Here is a 25,744-nt window from a genome sequence, read left to right as displayed (position 1 = left end):
GGGGCTGCAGTTGCATGGGGGACAGGCAGACAGGGGCAAGGGGGCCGAGGCTGGGAGAAGGTCTGGGGCTAGGACAAGGCCAGAACTGGGAACAGAGTCATGCCCAGAGCCTGAGGCTGGGGGTGGGGCCGGACGCAGGGCCAGGAACTGGGGCCAGAGCAAAGCTGGGAGCAGAGTGGGGCTGCGTGGCACTCCCTCCCTGCTCCACATGGGAGCAGGCCCAGGACCCACTGCACTCCTCCAAATGTTCCTTTGTGCCTCTCCTATGGGGGTGCACCCTACAGTTTGGGGACCTTTGCTTTAAGGGCCCTAGTCAAAGGACTGCAACTAAAAAGGCTTCCAAAGCCCTCTGACACTATTTCCCCCATGCTTGGAGTCAGGGGTGAGGACTAGAAACTTTTGTTAAGGCCAACAGGGAGGCTTCTGCATGAGGTGATCTAGACAAGCAGTTTCCTGGGTCAGTGATGAGACAGGGAAACACAGCCACCCCTCAACTGGAGAGGATAACTTGACTCAGAAACAAAGAGACTAGTTTTAGTTTCAGCATGGAGTCTCTCATTAATTCCTCCTCCCCATAAAAGGAGTCTTTGAACATCTGAAGGAAAGTTGCAGTTGCAACTGGTAGGATCCAGGAGAAGATCCTGCCCCACTCAGAGGCAAAGCCACAGTAAAGGGCCTTCTTTGGTTTAAGCTGGCTGAAGTTCACAGCACTGCAACACTCATCTCAGCACTCAGACTCAACATACAAATTGTTCAGGAGCTATCAGAGTTAGGAAACTAAGTTCCCTCTAAGCTGCACAGCCTATTAAGCACCACACAGTCACTCAGGCTGTGGTGCAGAGAGATGCCTCTCTCCATCGACCCCAGTCCCTCCTTGGACCTGCTGCAGCTGTGGGAGAGGCTGGCAGTGAGGGCTGATCAGCTCCCTATTTCCCCTGAGCTGCCTAATGGGAGATAGAACAACCGCCCTGTACCAGGGTGCTGGTGCAAAAGCACCTAATTACCCCTGCTCACCCAGCTCCAATCAAGAGAAGTAGATTGGGGCTGGTAAAACAGACCTGATGCCTGGTCTGGGGATTGGCTTCACCTGCGGGCCTGACAAGCCAGCAGTTATAAGGGCTGAGAGCCAGAAGAAGAGGCTAGCTAGGGAAAGGTCAGTCTCCTAGCTGTGGGCTGACTGCAAGAGAAGAGGGAATGAACCCTGCAAGCCTTGTATATAGGTCAGCACTGGTGGTGGGAGAACTGTGTGTGTGTGTGTGTGTGTGTGTGTGTGTGTGTAAATAAATCCACAGGTGCTGCATAAGTGGAAGCCTCTCTGCACTTTATTGGGACAGAAAGCGGGCCCAGAGAGAGGGATGGCAGAGAACTCATCACATCCTCCAAGCACATTTTCCCCCATGTGCACTTTGAGGCAGAAGGACTGGTTCAGTTGCAGCATGTCTAGGAATGATCTTTCACAGAACTTAGCCATCACGCCAGCTGGTCCAACTAAACCTCCCCTTATTGAGACAGAGGGGAAGCCGAGGATGCTGTAGACCTGGGTGAGTCTGAGAACATGGTGGGAAGTGGCCCAGGGATTTCTTAAAGGGGATGGTGCTGAGACCATTCAGGCTGGCATGTTTTGGGAGGATCCCCACTAGACCACTAGTGAGAAGAACTTGCCTCTAACAGGGCCCTGGGTCGGGACCCAGTGGAGTGGGTGGGCCCAGATCTCCCTACCTCTGCCACCCTCCTTTGAGAGGTGCTGGCCCCACACAGTGAGTTATATGGACTCTGACCATTTGGTCCCACTAACCTAGGGGTGTATTGTATGGACTCCAGCCAGTAGACTGCATTACCCCACTGGGGGAGGGGAATTAAATGGACTCAGGCCATTGGGCCACTCTGTGCAGACTACAGAAGGGTTTAAGACATGGACTTGGGTGTAGAGACGCTGTGCTACCTCCTGTCCCCCTGACCTAAGGAGCCAACGAAGTACGAGCACCACCACAAACAGGGCTACTTCAGGTAGCCTGGTAAGGTTGTGGCAATGGATGGGGGAACACATATCTATTGGATAGACATGTTCACCCCATTCAATGAATCTAATATTGTTAAATCTATTGGTGGGCTGGGGGTGAAGTGTGAGGGGATAGCCATGGAACGGATTCATTATAGATGGAAGAATAATTAGACTAAATGCTCAAAGTGGTCCTCATCTTACATGATATAAAATGGCTACGGGCTCCCACATTTGTCTCAAATTCTCTGCTCACAAATGATGTAAAAGCTTAATAAGCTCAGAATCCCAGCTGGTATGCTGGTTAATGGAAAAGATACATCAAGTCTGGAGTGAAGAACCTGTTTGCTATCAATGTACCAGTATATTTAGCAGTGCACCGTACAGATTATTCACACTTGTTTTTTTGACACATGACTTATATCAACCCCTAATGACTCTAAACATCAGTTTCATTTATCTATTAATGACTGATGAGCCCCTTCTGAAAGCTAGTACTGGAACAGTCACACAATTCTGATTTCTTGAGATATTAGTCAGGATTAGAAGGATTTTTTCCAGTCTGCCCTGAATTCTATAAGATGTTGAGGACAAAATGCCCCAGGAAGTGGTAGGTTGCTTTTCTACCTGTTTGTATTTTTCCTTTTAGCACAACTAAAAACATTTTTGTGCTTTAGAAAACTTAGCCTATTCTAGCACTTGAACATGCTATTTTATAAACTTTTTTATTTATTAATTTTATCATAGCACCTATAAGCTCTACTCAATGACCAAGATGCCATAGTCCTAGGTGCTGAAAAAAATCAGCAAAACGATGGTGCCTGTCCCAAACTTCTAAAATATCCCGGATGTTCCCTCTCCATCTTTATAGTGAACTCCATTGGGAAGGTAAAGAAAAATGTAGAACTTAGTTTCAATATTCAATATGTTACGTTTTAAAAAAGAGATAAAATTAATCCATTCAATTAAATTATCTAATTTATTAATCATATCCAACTTTTTCATTCAAGATCAGCACCTTTGAAACGATATACCAATGTTCTAGCACTGCTAAAAGAAATCCAACAATTAATCTCACCGTTTGGGCCATCTCAAGGAGTCGATATTAAATCTCTTAAAGTAGGCCATAATACTTGTTGCTGCCAAGAGGATTAAAGGAAATATATTTTTAACCTGACCACTTGGCAATTTTATCAAAAAACCTTATTCCTATGCATAGGTTAGTACTCCTATGGCATTTATCTGTGGTCAAATTTAATTCTTTATCGAGTTAGCCGTGTTTTGTCACTTAACAAAAATGTGCCTAGGACCCTGTAAGGCTACTGTTATACTTTTATGTTTGAAGATGTAGGTACATATGAACCATGCTGGGCACAAGTCAGCTTAAACATCTTCCTCTAATGTGTTAGATGCCCTCCTTGGAATTCTGCAAAGACAAGCCATTAAATCCTACAAAAGGGCTACAAAAGAAAGATTTGGTGGTAAGCAGTTATTAGCAGCAACCATCATGCAGATATTGGGACATGTTGGCCGCAGTAGTGTTTGTTTGACACATAATGCCTCCACACCATTCCAGTTAGGTGGAATCAGATCATGGTGTTCTCCTATTATAACACTACATCTCAGCATTTTGCACAACTAGATCTGTCAGGCATCACCTTCAATAATCAGGGCTAGTGTTTGGAGTGTGGGTGGCAACTAGGCATAGAGTTGAGATGACTGGGCCAAGAGCAATTCTGGAATTGAAATGCAGAGACAGGCCAGGGTCAAAACTGAGTTCAGAGTCCTTAGACAAATCAGAATCATAGCCAGAGTCCAGGCACAGGCCAGAGGTCAAAGCCTGGTGGTCAGGGCCTAAAGACAAGACAAGCTGGTACTAAAGCCACAGTCCAAATACACAACAAAGGTAAAAACTGGACAGTCAGAGTCCAAGAATTTGGGGAGGTGAGGAATCAGGAGGCAAAAGCAAGGCTGGAGTGAGTCAGTGACAAGGCTAGAGAGAGGATAGTGCAGGGAAAGGACAATACTGGGACACGCCTCAGGCAAAGCTGGGGCAAAGGTCACAGCAGGAGCACGCTGGAAGTCTTTGGAGTCTGATGTGCTGCAGGGCAGCAGGAGGGTTCATGGCTGGGTAGGACTGTTGCTCAGACTGATTTGCAGCTCTCCTGGGGTTGTGGATATACCTAAGCATAGAGGTCACCCAGGCTGTGCTCAGTGATTGATAGGTTATTGCTGCATGCCTGAGGGCTGACTCAGTGCAGGCTCTGTTGAGTGCTGACTCACGGCATCTACTGAGTTCCCAGGGCAGTTGGGCACAAAGCTGTCCATATCTAAAGGTCTATCCCCTCAGCCTAAGGGGAGGAGCTACTGGATCCAGGTATTGAATAAATATGGGGGACAATTAATGATAAAACAGGGATGGGACTGAGGGTCAAAAGCAGGAAGCCAGAGGGGGACACTGAGCAGAGAGCCCCGGACAGTGCTCACTGCTCCTCGAAGGCATCTAGGGACTCACCAAAGCAGTTGAGAGAGAAGCCCAGATTTGGCTGTGAGTTTGCCTCACACTCTCAATGTTTTCCACATAAGTTGGCAGTATAAAGGATGTGGGGACTGCAGTGGGCATTCATATTAGCACACTGGGATTTCAGAGAAAGGACCTTTGCAATATATATTCTTGATTCAAATGGACAGCATCAATGAGATCTAGTGTCATATCAATCAGCTGAGAAGCATAGCATTTCATCTCCTGCTGCATCTGTATTAGCTAGTCCTACAAATGTGGGAAGGTGCAGTATTGCACAAGTCTTTCCTGACTATTATTAATTATGCAAGAAATGAGGACACAGTTTAGTTTGGAAGTTCTTCAGGATAAAACCTTCATCTTGCTATGCATCTAAAAACCATTCCAGGCTAATATACATGATATATCACACACGTAGTGGTATTGCAAATTTCAGGACTGAAGACATGACATCAATTGAACTAATAGAGGACCAGAAGGTTACTATTTCTTTCACATAACGATTTTTTTTCTGGTGATGGTGGGGGATATTTTGGCCTCTTCCTCTCAAACTTTTATATCATCAAAGGGTGCTATGGATGTGACAATTAAAGTTCATATTTTCCTTGCCTTCATGCCCATTTTGTCAAGATCTTACTTAGCTAGACAGTTCAATGTTTAAAGGTTCCCAGATTTTTATTTAGAGCAGACTAATGTAGTAATACATGCTCATCTTTTGGTTCCATTGACATAGGTTCAAAGATTCCCTTTGAGTTCTGTATGTGTACTGTTAGACACAAGTTCATTTTCTTTGCAGACTCAAATTCCAATGCAATCACATTTAATTTCATAAAAATAAAATGTTGCATTTAGATACTTCCAAAGCTGGCCCTACTTCAGTGTCCACCTCTGCCGTCGGGTACATGCAGGTCTTGACGTGCTTGCAAGAACTGTATATCAGCCAATGTATGTCCATGTTTATTAATGGAAGACTGTTCCCCGGCCTAATGTCTGTCCACAGAAGGAGACAACCAGGCCCTTTACCACTCTGTCACCTACTCTAATGAGGACTACATATGGCAGGGCTTGACCCCTCTTATGGAGCCCTCCCATTCCACAAACTTAACTATAATAGTACTTCAGATAGCCACATTCCATAAGGTGCAGTCCTTTTTCATCTGGCTAGATTGATCATATAGCTCCTGATTGCTGCCTGATGGTCTCTCAAGGGTTTTTGGGAACTGCTCGAGTGAGGCTAGCTCCTGTTGTTCACAAGTCTTAGAACCCATGATGTGATACCTCAGTGCCAAGAGCAAGGGGCTCACCAGTATGAAGCAGTAAGCTTCAGCTTTCTTGACCAGCTCTGTGTACCCCAACTCACTGTTGTTAATCTGTATCTAAAAAGTGTCCTGTAAGGTATCCATGCAAACTGGCAACACAGTATTATTGCATGGTGTATGAAAGGGTGATATTTGAAAAATTGTTAAAATGAGCTGCAAATGTGTTCTTAAAAAGTGTTTGGCAGTCAGGACTTAAGTTGCTTCATCCTAGACAAAGGAATGTAGTTCTGCCTGCTTGTATGCTTCTCCACTGTAAATTGACTCCTTTTATGAGGCTCCCAGTCCCACCTCTCTAGCTGAGAAGCAACTAATTAATTATGGCCCAGGTGCAACAGATATAACTAGTTGGCTCTTAATCCCTTTCTCTGAGCATTATGGGAATCAACCCAGAGGCGATGCATGGAGGGACCCTGTGTGCTCCCTCCTTCCGTCGATTTCTGCCAGGGAGGGTTAACATCAGAATTTCCCTGGCTGCAGTGTGGGCAGGAAAGGGTAAAGCCCTAAGGAGGGATTGTGCATCAGTCTGGGAACTTGATTTTAGGGGCTTCAGTGGCAGCAGGGGCTTCAGTGGCAGCAGAGCCTTGCCAGAAGTGGCTCAGCAGGGAAGGGTGCCTAGGGGATGGAGCAGCCCTGTGCTCCTTGGGGCCAGGATCTGGGTCAGCTGTGCCAGTGCTGTATGGGGCTCCAAGCAGCTTTGCAAATGCCAGGCTTGGCTCCTCCTGAGCAGTGCCCTATGTGGAAGGGTCTTGGGCTTTCTAGGGGTGCCGGCTGGGCCAGAGGCAGTAGGGGAAGGAAGGAGACCACCAGGCAATCTGCAGGTGTGGTGAGTGCTCCCACTACACTGTTTCTCTGCACTGACCTGGGAACAGGACACATCCTGCTGGGGGGATATGGAGGAGTAGTAGGGCTGGGGGAAAGGGCCAAGTGGGGAGGGGACAGCAAGAGGGGGAACTGGGGAAGAAGGCAGCAAGGAGGAGAGCATGCAAAGGGCTGATGAATGGGCCACAGAGGCAACATCTGAGGTGGTGCCTTAGGTTCAGCCCATCACACCCAGGAACAGGAAATTTAGAGAGTTCTCTAGATCGATTTTCTACATAATACAATGCACCAGAGTATCTGATTACAGAATAATAAAGCGTAATTATTTATTGGGAATATCTCATGCTCTAGAACAGTGGTTCTCAGACTTTTGTACTGGTGACCCCTTTCATATAGCAAGCCTCTGAGTGTGATATTCCTTATAAATTAAAAAAAACACTTTTAAATGTATTTAATATCATTATTAATTCTGGAGGCAAAGTGGGGTTTGGAGTGGAGGCTGATGGCTCGCTACCCCCCATATAATAAACTTGTGACCATCTCAGGGGTCCCGATCCCCAGTTTGAGAACACCTGCTCTAGGAGCACTGAAATTTTGACAGCTTTTCTATAGTATGTTGAAATGTAATGCTTTTGAACTGATAAACTATTTCCATTTTCTGTTTAATAAATAGTTTTATTGCATGCAAAATAAGAAGCAAAGCATGATAAAGCATGAGTCAGGAATATTAAGAACAGTTCTGCTAGACATACAGGGGATTTAAGAGACACTGAAAGTTAATTCTAGATAAAAGATCATAACAAGCAAAAATAATACATTGCCATTGGATATCACAGATGGAAATGTAGCAGTAATGCTATTGTGAGATCTAAGATAGTGAATTAAAATATTCAATCAGTCATCTAAATAAAGTAACTGTGAATGTCTTAAATGCCCATTTAAAACCTATATTCTAGCCAAAGTATTGCTGTGTGCTGTGCAAGTCAACAGATTAAATGTATTAAACAGTGTTTCATAAATAAGAATGCTTGTACACTGCATAGTCTGAGAAAATGCTAGAGGATACTTATTGCATCTAAATAAGGGTGTGTGCTTAATTAGATATCAAATCTCATCTATGGGAGCAAGTATCAGAGGGGTAGCCGTGTTAGTCTGGATCTGTAAAAGCAGCAGAGAATCCTGTGGCACCTTATAGACTAACAGACATTTTGGAGCATGAGNAGAATCCTGTGGCACCTTATAGACTAACAGACATTTTGGAGCATGAGCTTTCGTGGGTGAATACCCACTTCGTCAGATGCATGTGACGAAGTGGGTATTCGCCCACGAAAGCTCATGCTCCAAAACGTCTGTTAGTCTATAAGGTGCCACAGGATTCTCTGCTGCATCTTTGGGAGGTGAGTGATCATTTTTTCTCTGTTTTTCATGAACTTGCACCCAGAGATATATTGGGCACATCTGAAAATTAGGAAACAAATAAAACCACCATCACAACTGACATTAATTGTCACAGTTTTTGACACTTCCATCAGGAGGGCTAAAGACAGGTGGGTATGGAAGCTGAATTAACTTCCCTCCCTTAGAGATTGTTTCTCTGGAGCAGGGATGGTTGGAGCACATTAGGAGAACTATGTGAAGATACTTGAATTGTTGCTGTCCATTCTGTAAAGCAATAACCATTAAAAAACAGTAGCAACAGTACAACAGAACTTCCATACACTGAGAAAAGGAAATAACTGTATTGTGTCAGATGCCACTGTGTATCAAATATCGGGAAAGTTGATATTGCTATTGGATGCCCTTTGCCAGTTTTGTGAATAAGGTGGAGATTCTCCATGGTCATCAACTTTTACAGACACTCAATTTTCATATAAAATGAAAGTGTGTGTGTATACGGTCAGATGGCAGTCTAAATATATCTTTATGGTCTGTGCCTTAGATGCTGCATGTGCTGTTTCTGTTTATATGGAAACCACAGATCTTTGCAGGAGAGGGAGCAGAGTTATTTAATCTTTACTTTAAAAATGGTCTAGATCAGGGTTTCCCAAACTTGGTTCACGGCTTGTTCAGGGTAAGCCCCTGACAGGCCACGAAATGCTTTTTTTATCTTTGATGGCCGAGCCACCACTTCCCACAGCTCTCATTGGCTGGGAACAGCGAACTGCAGCCACTGGGAGCTGCGAGCTGCCGTACCTGCGGATGCTCAGGTAAACAAAGAGTCTTTACGGCCCGCCAGGAGGTTACCCTAAACAAGCAGCGAACCAAGTCTGGGGACCCCGGTCTAGATTATGTGTTTTATTTCTTTCTAAAAATTACAGCTAGAGGATTATTATAATAAAGTGAATTTAATATATATTATGAAATAGCTTTCTGATTCAAACACCAATGGAATTTGCTCTCATAAATGCATGGATGTGACTGCTCTACTATTATTCATAAATTGCATTTCAAAATAGCAATAAGGCACACCAGACAATATATTCCAAGCAATTATTACATTTTCTGGGTGGTTAAAGCCATTGAGCCTTTGGTCTCATGCCTCAGCACTTCTAAAAGTATAATATAATTGCCCACAATGTGGTCCTGAAATGTCTTACAATTTATACTAAATACTATTATATTGTAATACTTACCATGGCTTCTAATTAATAGTTTGTTCACTGTTCAATTTTACGCTATATAATAGTATATCCAAGCCATTATACTTTTCATCCTCTGCCATATTTTTGATGAGGAATGCTTTTCAATTTTTAATATAAAAGTTATATTATATTTCATGTTATTCCAAAACCAAAACACTTCATTGGCTAATATGATGTCAAGAAAGAAGAAATCATGTTAGAACTCCCACTGACTAGGCAACTAAACTAACTTATTATACATGTAATGACTCGATTTGTCAAAGAGGCCTTTGCTCTTTGAGATCATATCCTCCCTATGATGTAGGTTTAGTTTAGCTGTTGGACTTAGTTTATTTAGCTCTGATTGGGAAGGGTTACTTTTAATATAATGTATAAGTAAATTCAAACAGTAGATCAAAAACTTGATGGTATTTTACCTCAGAATTAACAACTACAAATATCTGTGGAACAAACTGAGAGGGATCATAGACCTCTTTAAAGGACAAGGTCAAATTAAAATGGACCTAAAAAATTGTGTTTCCAATATAGTAATCAAGAGGTATGCATCAAAGTTTTGAGATATAAATAAATGAAATACCAGGCCTCCAAATTTCAGATATTAATTTTAAAGCAGGGTCCTGAAAGACACAGTCTTTGGGCACTGAATCAACAAGATGCTTAGACATGTGCCTAAATTTAGCTTTGTAAGTAATCTCTGATTTCAGTCTGAAGGATTTCCATGTGACTACTCATGTGCTTAAATATAGCCACGTGCTGAATCATGATCTTGTATCTCTTTTAGAGGAAAAATAATTCAAAAGTGAAATTTGAAACCTCTTTACCCAGAGAAAAAATGTTTTTCTTTTACCAACATCTGGAAATTTTGAGGCAAGAAGGCTCAGTAGAAAGAGTGGTTTGTCATATCATCATTTGTTTACAAGAGATGGTCAGACTTTTTGAAACAGATTAAAATAATTTTGTAGAGTTTATTAGTTTTAATAATTACTGAGATGTATGGGGAAATGCAGTTAATAGACAAAAATTTAAACTTCTAAAAACAGAAATTAAAACCATTGATCCTAGCACAACTGGTATTTTTTCCTGTCAGATTGTAACTAACATTTAAAATACTATATGCTTTTACCTAAAACAAAAAGGAGATAAAATATTTAATCTTTAAAATGAGTTTTAGTGGCATCTTTGAAACAACCTTTGTGATGATTAGATGAGGAGTTGGGATTTACTACAAACTCTTACCTCTCTATTCACAGACAAATAGGTTTTTATCTGGAATGTTTATGCTATAACAACATATTCAAATGAGAATTTGCTGCCAGTACTCAATAACCGACTGTCGCTGTAATACAGTGTTAAGAGCTATGCTACATTTCATCATTCTTTTCTTTAGGTTTTCTTTTTCTTTGTAATTCATTGAGGCCCTGATACAAAGCCCGCTGAAGTCAATGGAAAGATTCCCATAGAGTCCAGTGGGCTTAGACTCAGACTTTGAATGAATATCTGATTAGTTTTGTGGTAGGCTATGTTGGATAGTCTATTATTATGAACATTTATAATATAATTAACTTGTTAGAATTGCTGGGATCAAAACTCATTTTTGATTATTCTAACTTTTATCAAAAACATTTCTCCTGGCTACAGGAGAAATCTTTATATACTACTTGAAATCTGTACAGGTAAAAATACTACAGGAGAGTCAGTAAGAAATAAGCAGGCATTAAATCATCTTCATACAGTTCTTAGATAACACCAAAGGAAAAGAAAAGAGAGAATATTATTTCCAAGTGCCATTTTTAGCCTAAGTTCAAATGTTTATGCTGAAATATAATCCTTATACGTTTGTAATGTAGGTGAGATGAGAGAAAAATACATCTGCAAAATTCTTTTCTTAAGAGTTTGAAAGGTACAGCGTCTTATTCATAAGTCACAACTTATTTGTATTAAGTACAGAAAACTGTGTTTACAACACATGGATGTTCAATATGACAGAAAAAAGTAAAACAAGAAACAGAAGGCAAACCTAAGGTGCATCGCTGAGTATTGTTTAATAATACAATGTGTTTCTGAATGGAATAATGAAATCAGTAACACAGGGAATAACCTTTGGACCACAGTGGAAATATATTATCAAGAAATGTCATAAAAAGCAATGTCAACCGAGCAAACTCAGCAGCACACTCAGTGGTTGGCTGTAAGAATAACACTCAGATGGTCTGGAGACCCACATATATATCCCAACATAGTCCATGAAAAGTAATTAATGTAACACTTTCCTCTTCCTTAGTGTTCTCATTTATATTTAGACTCTTGTAGTTTTTGAGCTGCCCATATTGTTTGTCATTGCATGCAAATCTTTTAAGAATGTTTAGAATTACATATTGACTTTAGGAATTTTGTATTGGATATATTGAAATAAATAAATAATCTATTTTCGACTTTAAACATTGAAAGCAAAGTTAGTGTGATGTGGTAAACAGAGTTCTGATCCTTGCCCAAGTTAAAAATATTGCCTCCCTCCCCCGACATCATTAATAAGGCAAACTGCTTAAAGAAATGTATCAGAAGAAACCACTCCATGAAAGCCTCAAAGAATAGCAGTGCCCTTTATGATCATCCATGTTCATCATCAATTTGTCTTGTAGAGGTTGTAGCATATTCACAAGAGCTTGAGATTGATAGTCCACTGCCTTGCACCTTGAGTAGTCAATTACACCTTGTGCAAAGTAAGTACAAATCACTTGTAAAATTCTAACAAATCAGAAAGGTAACATATCACATTTATCAGAGAGGTAGCCATGTTAGTCTGGATCTGTAAAAAGCGACAAAGAGTCCTGTGGACCTTGTAGACTGATGAAGTGGGTATACACCCATGAAAGCTTATGTTCTAATACTTCGGTTAGTCTGTAAGGTGCCACAGGATTCTTTTTCGCATATCACATTTACTTTGCATGGTTGCAACATTGCTGAATATCAGATCTTTTGAAGACTTAAGAATAATAAAAAGTGACACCTATGTTAGAATTGCCTAACAATTGTGATTATAAATTATTCTTATAATACCTCCATAGTTTGAAGCAGGCCTTGGTAACTAGGCAAGAAGAAAACCTTGGAGCCAGATAAGTGCCTTTTCTTTGTCCTGTTAAATTCTGTTTAGGTTTGGCTGAAAGAGAAACTCTAAAAACTGCCATTTTTCTTCTGTAGCATTGCAAAATAACTGAACATGAACATTCTAATCTAGGTTTGGACCTGCACCACCACTGCTGCAATAGCAGGGGCTGCACTGGGAACCCTGGGATAAAACAGCCTTTCTGGGAGCAGTGAAGAGACTGCTGGCTGGACTCTCCCAGAAAACCCTCCTTGGACCAGTATATGGACCCAGTAGCCCATCTTCCCCTCTGCGGGCATCATTAATGAACTAGTTTATGCCCTTCTTGCTTACGTTTTCCTTGAATTTTAGCTTCCTCTGTTTTCTCTGTTGCTTTTACAAACTAGCTCTTTCCCCCTGTCAATAGTTTAAATACTTCCACAACACCTTTTATTTTAGGCATATGTATGAATATTATCATTGTACTATGCAAAGGGAAATAGAGAAGGAAACATCTTTTGAAATGCTACTGATTACTTGTTTACTAAATGGCTCAGCAGTTTTACATATTGTAAATACCACTGCACAAACGTGACTTTGTAAGTGATAATGTAACCTCAGAATTATGCATATGCATAAGGGAGTGTGACAGCATGTTACCTATAGCACCCTGGTCACTGAGGTTCCTGGAGCATTGGAAAGATTGCCGTCTTCACTGAAATCAATTAATCAGTTTCTTGAAGGGATTACTGACACTTGGGTGGCAATTTGCTGGGTTGTTGAGGAAATGGGTGCATTAACCGGGGAAATATATATTTGGGAGGAAAAACCTAGGGAGGAGGGAGCTGTTCGGAGAATGTGTTGGAGAGAGGCAAGAAAGTTGTGTGGAAGTCTCTTTGTGCTGTTTATCTATGGTATATTTTGTTATGCTTTGCAATAGAAGAGTAGGTACACAAGGGGTGAAAGAGAAGTATTGTGTGTTTGTGGATAAGCAGTCATAGTGACAGGGAGACAGTTGAGATTACATGAATTAAGAAAGTGATTTGTATAAGGATAAGAACTGGCCCTTTAGTTAGTGTGGGCAACTTCATTTTCCAAAAGCGGAACAATAAATTTTGCTTTTATATATTATTCTTTTGGTAGTACTTGACAGTTTCATTATAAAGAAAATCTGTAAAAATGGGTTGGTGAGTGTGGAATGTGTCAAAATACAGGAATGTTGGTCAAGAATTTTAATCTTCATAATAGAGCTAATGAAAATGAAATGGCCAGTGGTGGTAGTTTGGGGGATCCCGGATGGAAAGTCCTATCAGCTCCAAAAAGCAAAATTGCTATAATAATTTCTAATGACATTAGTGAATGCTCTGGCACAATTCTGAAAGAGAGGCAAGACCCTGCTAGTATCTTGTGGTTCAAAGGGTTATGGGGTGATTTCAAAATGGAAATAATCATGGGAATTTTGAAGCAGGTGACTAGTTTTTTGCAGAGCTATGTGTACCCCTTGCCAGTCTAGAGGATTGAACAAAGTAGATCTACACCCTGTCCTCCCCCAAGACACCAGCAGAAGTAAAAACTGGAAGTGAAAGAGAGATTGTCTGCCTTCCCTGTCCTTGAAGGGACACACACAGCCTAAAGATATGTGTCTGCACTGCAATTAAAAACCCTGAAGTTGGGCTATTCCAGCTGGCTCGGGATAAGGGCTGTTTAATTGCAGTATAGACATTTGTGCCAGAGCCTGGCACAAAGGACCCTGTGTGGTGGAATGATCCCAGAGCTCGGGCTGCAGCTTGAGCCCAAAGGCTACACTGAAGTTAAACAGCCCCATGAATCTGAGTCAGCTGGCATGGGCCAGCCATGGATTTTTAATTGCCGTGTAGACACCCTAAGGGGACTGGCATAGGAGCCTGATGAACAAGCCAGACAGCCACTTACAGGCTCCAGAGAGCCTGCACATGGCTGAAACCACCACACATGTGAGCAAGCCTGATTTCAGTCTGATAGTGTTTGTTGGGAAAAAACAGGCTGCAGGTAGTTGAGTTACAACAGCTATAGTTGTAGCAGCCCCAAAGTTGCTCCCTGTAGCAGAAGGTGAAGTGCAATTTTCTCTTTTCCTACCAGAGTACTTGAGGCAGAACCCACTCCTCAAAGAAGAGCCTGAGCCACAATGCTCTGGTGTGCCTGTGAGGACTCACTGCCAGCTAGCCCAGACTGGAATTCAGGGGACAACCAGTTCTTCAGACTGCTAGGGCCCAGAAAAGAGAGAGTGATGCATTTTGCTAAGGAGCCAAACCTCTTCTTCAAACTTGAACTCCACCAATTATTGAAGTCTGTGTGGAGCTTTGTTGCCATTCTTTTTGTCAATACATAGATGCGGGCTTTTGAGTACTCGAGAGGGAAAGTTTAATTATCTCTATGTGATTTGTGAGTCATTCATTTCTTTGTTTTCCATGGTTCCCCTGCCTTCTCTTTGTCCCTGGCTCTTACCCTCCTTTATTTATCCTCCTCTTTTCCAAGAACAAATGTTTGGTATCCTTAAAATCGTTGGGCCATAGTTATTGCAATGCCCTAGAGTTCATAGGAGATAATCTATTACTTTATTCACTCGACCACTAAGTGCAGGAGCCAAGTACAAAAACTCAGGGGCCCATGGGTCCTAAAATGGAACACTGAGGCCCTGGGGAGGGAGGATTATGGGGCTTTACCATCTATGAGGATCACAGTGCCCTAGAAGTGCTCTACATACAACTATCAGAATATGAACAGAAGACTAGACAAAATAAAGGAATGGACCTAAGCAATAGACATTTTTTAACATTGTAAAACAAGTATATTACTTAGCCTCCATTCTAGGAAGCCACGATCAGCATATCCCTCGGCCCGTGCTGCTTCCCGCAACCCCCATTGGCCTGGGACAGCAATCTGTGGCCAGTGGGAGCCATGATTGGCCGAACCTGCCGATGCGGCAGGTAAACATACTGGCCTGGCCCACCGAGGTGCTTACTCCGGCAAGCCACATGCCAGAGGTTGCCGACCCCTGCACTAGACTGTGTGCTTCCTCAATTAGCAACCAAAGGTGAAAAGATACTGCAGAATCATGAAATAATAACCAAGATAAGTAAGGCTGTTGGGAGACTCCTATGTAAGAGTAATCTTTCCCACATCCAGGCACGATAAGATACTCAATGAATTTGAAAGGCAGAATATTTGTAATATCTAGAAGGAGATTCTTCACATGGATAATGTTTATATTAATACTTTTTGGGGTACAGCTATATGATCCAGGAAACACACTGTTCACCAACAGGAATTCCAGAAAGAATTTTTCCCCCTGGAATCTTATTACACAATTGGGTTCAATAAGATGCTTTTAAACTTTGCTTTCTGAGAAGCAGCCAGAATTGGCTGCTATCACTTACAGGATACTGGACTAAGCAAGCCACTAATCTGTTCTTCTGTGGCAACTATTATTTTCTTTCATTACTTTTAACTATTTATTGTAAATAAAATCATATTGCAAATGTCAATATAAAAGTTCATATTAAACATACTTTATTCAGAATCCTTAGATCTTAGTTCTTCCTGTGTCACTGACACATGAGGCAGTCAAGTTTCTCCACTGATTATGATTGCTGACTAGTTGCGATACTTCTTCACAAGTGATACCAGGGCATTCAATACCCTGTATTGCCATTTTCTGCCAGTTATTCCTTGGCCTTCCTCACCTCCTTTTGACTCCCTTAGGTATCCACTTCAATGCTTTTTCTTAGCATGTCTCCCATCTTCTATGTATATAGGATACATATTCCAATCACCTGCGCCTTCTTACACATCCTGCTCTATCAGCTCACTTATCCTCACATTTGTATTTTAGTCTTTTCATGACATGTATATCACCTTCACCCCTTCAGTCTCTTGATGTTGGCAGATGACCGTGGCTAAGACTCTGCTACAAATAGTAGCATGCTCAATACAATTACATGGTATAATGTAACCTATAATTTGGTGTGGAGATCTCTGTTTGCTCAGATGATGTTCATCCCTCCAAAAGGAGTGTTCGCTTTTGAACGTGTATCTGAGTATCTTTATTTGAGCCAACTTCAAATGACATCACTCTTTCTAAATAGCAGAACTCTTCTTGATATTTTTGCCATCCACATAGACCTTTGAAACTGTTGTCCAGTTTCCTACTTTTCATAATATTGGTTTTCTCTGTTTTTACTTTCAATCCAGTTGTTTTGCTGTTTCCTGTTCTCTTTTCATGATCATTCCATTTGATGCCGTGTTTAGTAAAGCAGTGTTGTTGGCAAAGTCAGGGTTGTGCAACTTGTCTTCACTAACACCTTTTACATGGTTCACAGTGCCTTTTGTTACCCACTTCATCACCCAGAGATGGCAATGCACAGGAGTGGCAAGCACACACTTCTTCTCCAGTCGCAATATCTAACTGCTCACTCAGGCCTGTCTCTGATCTTATTGTGCATCTACTTCCATCATATAAATTGTGCACGTTAATCAGCTTCTCTGCTATCCCATAGCTTCTAGCAATATTCCACAATACTTGTCTGTGGATATTATCAAACATCTTAAAGTCAATAAAGTTAATTAAGATTGAATTTTGCCAAGCAGTAGCTTTTTTGATGATCTGTTAAAGAGTGAGTATCTGTTCACATGAGCTATCTGTATGGAACCCAGTCTGTTCTTCTCATAATATTTCATCCATTGCCTCTTCATTCCATTCAACATAACAGTAGCCAATAAGATCACCCTTTATGGCACCTGTTCTTCCACTCATATTTTTAGTTTTATTAGCTGTTCAATTAGAATTTTGCTTCCCACCTTAGTATCTCAGCTTGAATTCTGTGACCCTCAGGAGCTTTCACCTGTGTAAAGCCGTTGATGGCTTCTTTAATTTCATAAGGTATTATTGGTCCCTCTACTATTTCTAACTCATCATTGACATTTTTCTTGAATCTGTGCATAATCATGAGCTTGTGGCAGTTTGATATGGAATGGCCATGTTCTTGCCATCATCTAGCTTGTTCTTCAAGAGTTTTCAACATCTGCATATGAGAGTACCTGATGGGCATCACCTATGGTGGTCTTGTTCTTCCTGAGACGTCTTTCACTATTCTGTAGAGTTTCTTGAAATCTCTCCTCTGTGCTGCTTCTTCTGTATCCTTCTCCACTACCCAGGCATTTATCTTTTGCCTGCATTTTTCTTTACTATTTTTCTCTAAAATTTCTACCTGTCTTGCACTGTTCCTTTTTTGCCTTCAGAGCTTTCTGCTCATTAGTCCCTGTCCATGTTCCAGATGTAATCTATGTATCTTCTACCCTCTTTCATGCCCCACTCCCTTTTGACTCTCTGGTCTCCCAGACTGTCATCAGCTCATATAAATATTGGAACAGTTGTGAGGTATAGTCTAGAATCTGATCTGTTTCTGTGTCCTTGAACTTCTGTATTTCTATAACACTTTGTGTCCTTCTTTTTGAGTTTACGTTGTGACATGGCCATTAAAAGATAATGATCTGAGCCAAGATCTGCTCCTCTGCTGACTCTGATATCCTTCAAAGAGGATGTCCATCTTTTATATATGCCAGCATGGTCTATAAGTTTGACAGTCACATTGTCTGGTGATCTCCATGTGACAATGTGTATCCTCTTATACTGAAAGAGACTGTGTCATATTTTTAGGATGTTTGTGCCACAGAATCTAGAGCTATTCACCATTATTGGTTCGGATGCCTTCTGCTGCTGTGCCCATATGTCCTTTCCAGGCAGTACAGTTGTTTCCAATTGGTGCACTAAAATTTCCTATCATCAGCTTGATGTCAAAGTTACGCAAATCATCTAATACTTGCTGCACCTGCTTGTTTAATATCCTTTTCACTGTCACCTGCTCCATTTGTTGATACATACACTTGGATTCTTGTACACTTGACAGATCTTGTTTTCAGCCTGGCTGTTGTCATTTATTGGCTGCCAAGCCATCAAGGTCTTCACTGTGATGTTTTTCAGTATAACTTGTACACCCTTTTGGTGTGTTCCTCTTTCTGAGTGGCACCACTTCCCATTCCTGCCCATCTTGTCTCACTGATACCACGTATGTTTAGATTTTGTTTTTTTCATTTCTCATGTAGTTTTCTGGTACTGTTCAAAGTACTTATAATCCACATGCCTATTCTAGTTACAGATTTGGTAATCACGATTTGATGTCTCAGTATCTCAGATTCCCATTGGTTTTCACTGAGATCTCATACTTTGGTTTAGAGCTCCACCTGTACCTCCTATCCTCCAAGTTTTGGATTATCTTAACCTCACAGTAACAAAAATTTTTGCTTAAGTAGGTCACAGACCCAGCTGCAGGAACCCTCATCTTTTATGTGGCCTTGAGAATGGCACTGTTGCAAATAGTGGCAGAGTTTTTTTCTTTCAGAAGAGAAAACTTAATACATTGTAATTCCATTTTGAAATAAATTAGTCTAGGGGAAATATTATAGATATAGTTGGTAGCATCTCCTGTAGCTAATGTTGCCATGAAAATTCCAATTATAAGGCCAAGTTTTTTCAGTTTATAACATTCCCAAACTTTAACTGTTCAAGCTGAACTTTTCTATGCTAAATGTCTACCAGACTGAATTATTTATTTGAAAAATTCAGAAATAAAATTTCAGAAATTTCCAAGAAAGAGATGAGGGGAAAATATGCTGCTTGTTTCCCCCCACAGGAGAAAAATCTTAAAACCATGTCAATGAGAAACTCTAGTACCTTTATGTTTTGAAACAAGGGCTTCAAATTTGGCAGGAGAATTACCCTAATATCAGGGATGTACCATTTGCCATTCTGTAGGGGGAAAAACAAAATAATCTAGTCAAATCATGAACATTTGGAAAATCACAGTTCACACATGCTCAGGACAGACTTCCTGGAGTTTGGCATTTACATTTTCTGAAGATTGTCTGTATTTAGCATGTTCCAACCTAAGGATCCAGGGACTGGACAGACTTTCTTTACCATTGCTGCTGCTGGCCACTGTGGCACTGGTCATTAGAAATGAGAGTTGTTAAAAAAAAAAAAAAAACCTCTTGTGCTCCCTCTGCTAGTTTCCAGTCAGAGTGGAAGAGACAATCTGTCTTGAATGCAGAGGAGAAAAGAGCAGACCTGGAGGTGGGACTGTAGAGGGATACGAGGGATGTAGAAGGATGTACAGGGACTGTAGAGGGATATGAGGCGGGAGAGTGAGTCTGTGAGCTGGCAAGGCGGTGGGAGGTGAGACTGGGAGCTAGATGTGGGGAGACTAAGATTGGTTGGGCAAAGAGACTGAGTCTGGGAGCCAATGAGGGAAGCTGGGTTTGGGACAGAGATGCCAACATCAGATAAAGAGCCTGGTGGCTGGAAGATTGAGACTGAATGGACGAGGAGTCTGGGAGTCAGCCTGGGATAAAGAGCCTGAGGAGGAAGATGGGGTATGCTGGAGACTAAGATTTAGACAAGGAATCCTGAAGATTAGGTGTATACTTGAATACACATAAACTTCTGAGGAAGGAGTCCTACAGACAAGTTTCCTTCATTACACAACCCTGATTCATGCCCAGAATAGGTCCATCTTGTGTACTGAGGCAAGAATCCTGTGTGCGTGTGGGGGGAAAGTGATCGTATAATTAAAGATTCTATTGTAAAACAATGCATGAGGCGGCTAAATTATGATGGCATGAGAATCTTACTTCTGACATATCCTAAATTTTGAGTGCTTGACTTTGCAACTTTATTATTCCTTTAACATGGTGTTTTAGATGGAATACTTTATACATTGAGAAATATTCTAACAGAAGTGTACGGATCTGTTTGTCATTCTACATGAAGTAAAAATTAAAAAAAAACAATTAACACAAATACCAAAATGGAAATGCTATTGTTCCTTTTATTAAATCACTTTTTAGTGTAAAACATGGCCTCTGGTTTACCATAAATTTCCACTGAACAGCAAGTATTTCAGAGTCAAAAAGAAAATTACTGGGGAAATAAAAGAATTATAGCACCAGAGGAAAAAGATTTTACTTTTTAAAATACAAATTAAACTGCTAACATGTACTAAAAGCTGCTGGCAATTTTTAAAGGTGCTACACATCATTTTTCTATGTTTCCATAGCTTTCAGTAGAACTCCAACAAGAATAAACCCCATAACCTTTTTTTTCTGTTCTGTAACAACTCTCATTCTCTCAGGATGAAGTGGATCTGGTTGTGAAGGGCTGGAACAAGGCCCACTGCATCATTTAAATCCTGCTTTGGGGCTATGTGGATCTGGTGGTTGAGGCCTCAGTTCAGCAAAACACTTAAGCATGTATTTAAGATCCTTTTACTTCAATGAGACTTATGTACTTGCTGAAAGTTTGGGACCTGCTTAATGGCCTTGCTGAAAAGGGAAAGACATACTAAGAATGAAGTACTTCCTCAAGTGCACTGCTGAACTGAGGCTGTAATCAAGACTTACAAAACTTCAGAATATTAATCTTTGAAATCCAGGAAATTTATCCTAAATTTTTGTATTATTTATCACTAAAGAACTGTTTTATGGTTAAAGTGCAGACTGGCACTTGGGTGATCCTAGTTTTGACACAGAATTTGTGCATTACCTTGGTCAAATTGTTTAATCTCTCTGTGCCTCAGTCCCTCAACTTAAAGTGGGGATAACAAAGATTTTCCCTACCATTTTTTCTGCCTTACACTGCAAGGTTTTAGGGGATATATACATAAACAGGTCCCATATCTTCAACTGTAATAGAGAAAGGGACAGAGTCAGACTATGGTTTTGATGGTGTAATTATGATTGCTTGAGAGGATTTATTCCAGCTTCACATGGCTGTAACAAAGATCAGACTCTGTCCCATTGTGGATATATTTATCACTAGTATTGAATGTATCAAATGCTTTCTGGTTGCAGTGATACTTTGCTGTAATTTTTCTAAAACAGATTATATTCTTTCTCTATTTTGTATTCCTAAAGGCTATTTTTACAACAAACGATTAAATGCAGACAGTTCCCAGTGACTAAGAGACACTTATTCTAAAACTATCCTCAGTACCTATGCAATTGTGATAGAATTCAAATTCACTGGCCTAAACAATGACTATAAAATCAATCATTCTTATAATGGTATGTCTTCAAACCTACACTGCAAATGGACAGATAATATGTGAGAGGCAAATGAGTGTGGAATGGCGCACACAACCAAAGCACCACATCATGAAATGGACTCTGATGAACAACATCTGCTCGAACTTCTACACAGATTGTTGGAATATAAATACCAATATTGAAAGGAACATCCTAGAACAGCAGGCTTTGAATGTCCCTCAAATGTGTCCCTTGCAGCTTCAGCTGGGGGATAGTCTGTTCATATCTTCAGAGGCATCTTTTCAGTCACATGGGATGAATTTGGGGAATGTTTCCATGGAAGAATTTATTAGGTGCCCCCCAAAAGACTTTCTTCAAGATCAGTTGATTTTTGGTTGCAGGTTAAGAGGGATGCATCAAGTTGACCCTCGGTGGCTTGAAGTTGGAACTCATTATTTTGCAGAAGTTCAGACCAAAGGACCACCGTTATGCAACCTGGGCCTTCGGCTCAACGTAACAGTGAAGCAGCAGTTTTGCCAACAGTCTTCAAATGCACCATTTTGCTCCAGACATGGCAGATGCTTAAGCCATGTATGGGAAGAGGCATATAACTGCCACTGTTCTCAACAGTATTCTGGAAGATTCTGCCAGGAGTTTGATGCGTGCTCCAGTAAACCCTGCCAGAACAATGCCTCCTGTATTGACACAAGGGAAGGAACTATTGGGAATTCCTATGAATGTGCCTGTCCCTCACAATTTGCAGGTAATATTCTTTCCCCCCCTAAATAGATAAACAATATTTGTAGAGGAATATAATGTTCTTCTGTAAACTTGAAAAAAAAAAGCTTGAAACAAATATAAAAAAGTAAATGCAGTAAATAAATCTCTCTGTGTCAGTGTGCTTCTGATGACCTATTGACACGATTACAGTATACTTAGTTAATGTTTTCTTATGGTAAATTTGTGCAATAATTTAGGACTAGACTTTGCAGTACTTACCCAGATGAACATTTGTGGGGAAAGGTGAAATGAGCTCTTTCCCACTCTTTACATAGCCTATCTAAGTGTCAGGAAGTATTGCATTCCCTGTACTGAGGGCATGATCCAAAGCCCATTGAAATAATTCTGCAACCTGGTATTGACTTAAGCAGATTTGGAATCAGGCCCCCAGAAATTAAAAAAGTTTGCTCTGTTTATACTTTCTGGGGGTTTTACTGCACCCCAACATGGAAAAGAAAGGGCAGGAATGAGGCAAAGCTGTGGTTCTATTCCTGCATAGCAGCCAATAGAAATTACTGGTTGTATAGAGAGAAGTAAGGTGCCCTCCATAAAAAGGTATTATTGACTGACTGTGTTCTATGTCTGCAAATCTGGGAATTCCAGAAGGTCTCTTGATCCCCCCTTTAATGTTATGGTTCTTCACTACCCCAAACACAAGGCTGTGCCTACAAAACAGCTGACCCAAATGAGTGATAGATATGTGATCATAGAATAAGAAATTAAATATTTGAGTAGGTTTTGCCATTGATCAATGTTATAATTGTATTAAGTTATCTCCATGCAATAATTCTATCAGCAAATGCATTCACAAATAGGAGAATTTGTCCAATTATGAACAGAGGCAAAGTTATGAAAAGATTAATATATATTTTCTAAAATGTAGTAAAAATGGTGTGAAAACAGAAAACACACTATACCTGTTTCTTTGTGGAAGGTACTGATTTGAATTCTGTTGAAATGTAAAGCTGCTAATTCGTTCAAGCATTATTGAAACATACTGTTAACCATTCTGCTAGGCAGTAATGGACAGGATTCAGCTATTGCCATCATTTCATATTGCCAGTAAAGTTCTAATATTAAATAAACTGTATGGCAAGGAGGAGCACAAAGATTATAACAGCAGATATTGCAGATGTGCTCACACAGGTGTAAGTGAAGGAAAAATGTTTCCCATAATGTTAACAAAACAGAATATTTGCTCAAGTGTGAATAATATCATAGCAACAATTCAAGTGACAAGCATAATGATATGGTATTTAGACCCATATGCTGTAAAGCACAAGCAATTTATGACTGTTGCAGTAATTTGCAGTGAGTTGCATGTTAAGCAAAATTCATGCAAAAACTGATTCCACCTTCAAGCAGTTTCTAGGATTTGCAGTTTCTAGGAAGCCAATACAAGCTATCTATGCTCCAATAACCAAGAAACAAGTAATATATACTAAATTAAAGCTTCGACAATAGCTCTGAATCAGTCATATGTCTGTATCTTAATATTTTTGAGTCTGGTAGCAATGCATATAAAGTTGCCCAACACTTCCCATTAAAACTGTTTTCAGTTGCTTATAACTTTTTGTGAGACAAACTATTTGGGCTGAAATTTTGCAAGCTTAATATTTTATTCACAAAGAGTGTGTGTGTGTTAAAAATTCAGTATATAATTGACTCTTCACAAAAAGCTACCTTACTATTGTACTATGATTTCACTAGGTAAAAACTGTTCAGAAATAATTGGACAGTGCCAGCCTCATGCCTGTCTGAATGGCAACTGCAGCAATGTTACTCCAAATACTTTTCTTTGTGAATGTGACAAAGAGTTTACAGGTAAGAAATTCATTTTATTTTCTATGCTGTAACAGTAATTGTAAAGAAGAAATTTACATGAAACAGACTGAGTTGTTAATGTGCAGTTTCCAAGCTGAGATCTGTGAGGAAAACTAAGTTAATTTTAATCATAACTGAAAGACATATTTCTCCTGTGAACTCACAATGAGACTACTTACGGCAAAAAGTGAAAATCAACAAATGTAAGGGCAGTGGCTCTCAATCCTTTTCATACTGGTATCCCCTTCCTATATATGGGTTTTCCCTCCCATTTTGGTAATATGCAAATAGCAGGGTGTTGCCAACTACCAAGCACCTGCTCATGGCCCCAAAGTTCAGAACCTGTAAGTAATCAAAATCTGGTCATGGATATTTCAGCCTGAGTTTAGACTGTCCATGACTTCTATTTTACCAGGTTCAGTGTATTTTAACTGCATATGAGAGTGTTGGCATCAGATAGCTCCCACAAAGTAGTAATAAAAGATATTGAAAATTTCTGTTTATTTGAGGAGACAGTGTGCACGTGTGGCTCCCTGTGGGCCAGATGGAGTAAGGGGTGGGGGGGCTGACCTAGAGGAGGAGTATGGGAAGTTATACCGGGAAGGTTGGTGTTGGAAACTTAGCTGTGAATTTCCTGCTTTTAAAATTTACAAACTTCTCTTTCAAAGATTGTATAAAATATTTTGAGATAACTGAATAAAAGGCATCATCATCATCATCATCAATCTCCTCCTCCTCTCAATGCCAAGGTCAGCCCTCCACCCCTTACTCCATCTGGCCCACGGGGAGCCACACACGCACACTGTATTCCCAAGTAAACAATTTATCTGCCCACCACATATGAACCAGATGCTATATCCAGACTACCTACCTACTACAAGACTATGAAACATCATACCCTTCATGTGTGGTTCAGAGTCAGGAATAGAAACTGGGAATCATGGATCCCTGTAATCTGCTCTAACTAACAGAAAATATTTCCCTATAGGTTTTCTTTTAACACAATTTTTCAATATCTTGTATTACAACTTTGTGGGAGCTATCTGATGCCAACAATGATTATTTGTCATAAAAAATTGGAAACATTTGGGGCCAAGTCTTCAGCTAAGATAAATCAATGGAGTTACACCAAATAACAAAAGCTGAGCATCTGGTTCAATAGATTTTACTTTTCTTATATTTCTTATTTTGGCACAGCAATTTAACATATGTGTTCAGTAACCTTTACTTTAAAAAGTACCTAAGAGTTGTAATGATCTTCCTGCATCATATAATCAGTTCTGTCTTTATTAATAGAAAATTGGCATTGATTAATCTATTGCTTTCAGTAGTGATAAAGTGTATGTCTCTAGTACTATCTAACACATAATTACTACTGGAACAATATAAGAAAGATCTGTTTCTTGTTGTTTTCTAGACAGTCATTACTGAACAAAATAGCTTTGGATTCAGGATCACCGAGCTACCCAGCATGTTATGTATCAGAGTTGGCTAACCTGAACTAATTTTCTTGTTATTAAGGTATCAGAACAGGACAAGTTCCAGTAACAGTGGCATGACCTAATTTAAATCAAGATCTTGGAGGAATAAATTATATGTTGTGCTGACATAGGAATCCAATATGTCAGGTAGTAACCCTTT

General features: G+C 40.3%; 1 protein-coding gene across 1 annotated transcript; it reads left to right on the top strand.

The window, feature by feature from the left end:
- Positions 1 to 21,508: 21,508 nt before the first annotated feature.
- LOC116815283 (protein eyes shut homolog) lies at positions 21,509 to 24,135 on the top strand. The gene is made up of 2 exons (XM_032763504.2): positions 21,509 to 22,262; positions 23,990 to 24,135. Exons 1-2 carry the CDS (start codon positions 21,509 to 21,511, stop codon positions 24,133 to 24,135), a joined length of 900 nt encoding a protein of 299 aa, XP_032619395.2.
- Positions 24,136 to 25,744: the final 1,609 nt, after the last annotated feature.

Source organism: Chelonoidis abingdonii, chromosome 3, assembly GCF_003597395.2.
Source record: "Chelonoidis abingdonii isolate Lonesome George chromosome 3, CheloAbing_2.0, whole genome shotgun sequence".
NCBI classification, from domain to species: domain Eukaryota; kingdom Metazoa; phylum Chordata; order Testudines; family Testudinidae; genus Chelonoidis; species Chelonoidis abingdonii.
The sequence above is the reverse complement of the archived record's forward strand: the minus strand, read 5'-3'. Positions and strand labels throughout refer to the sequence as shown.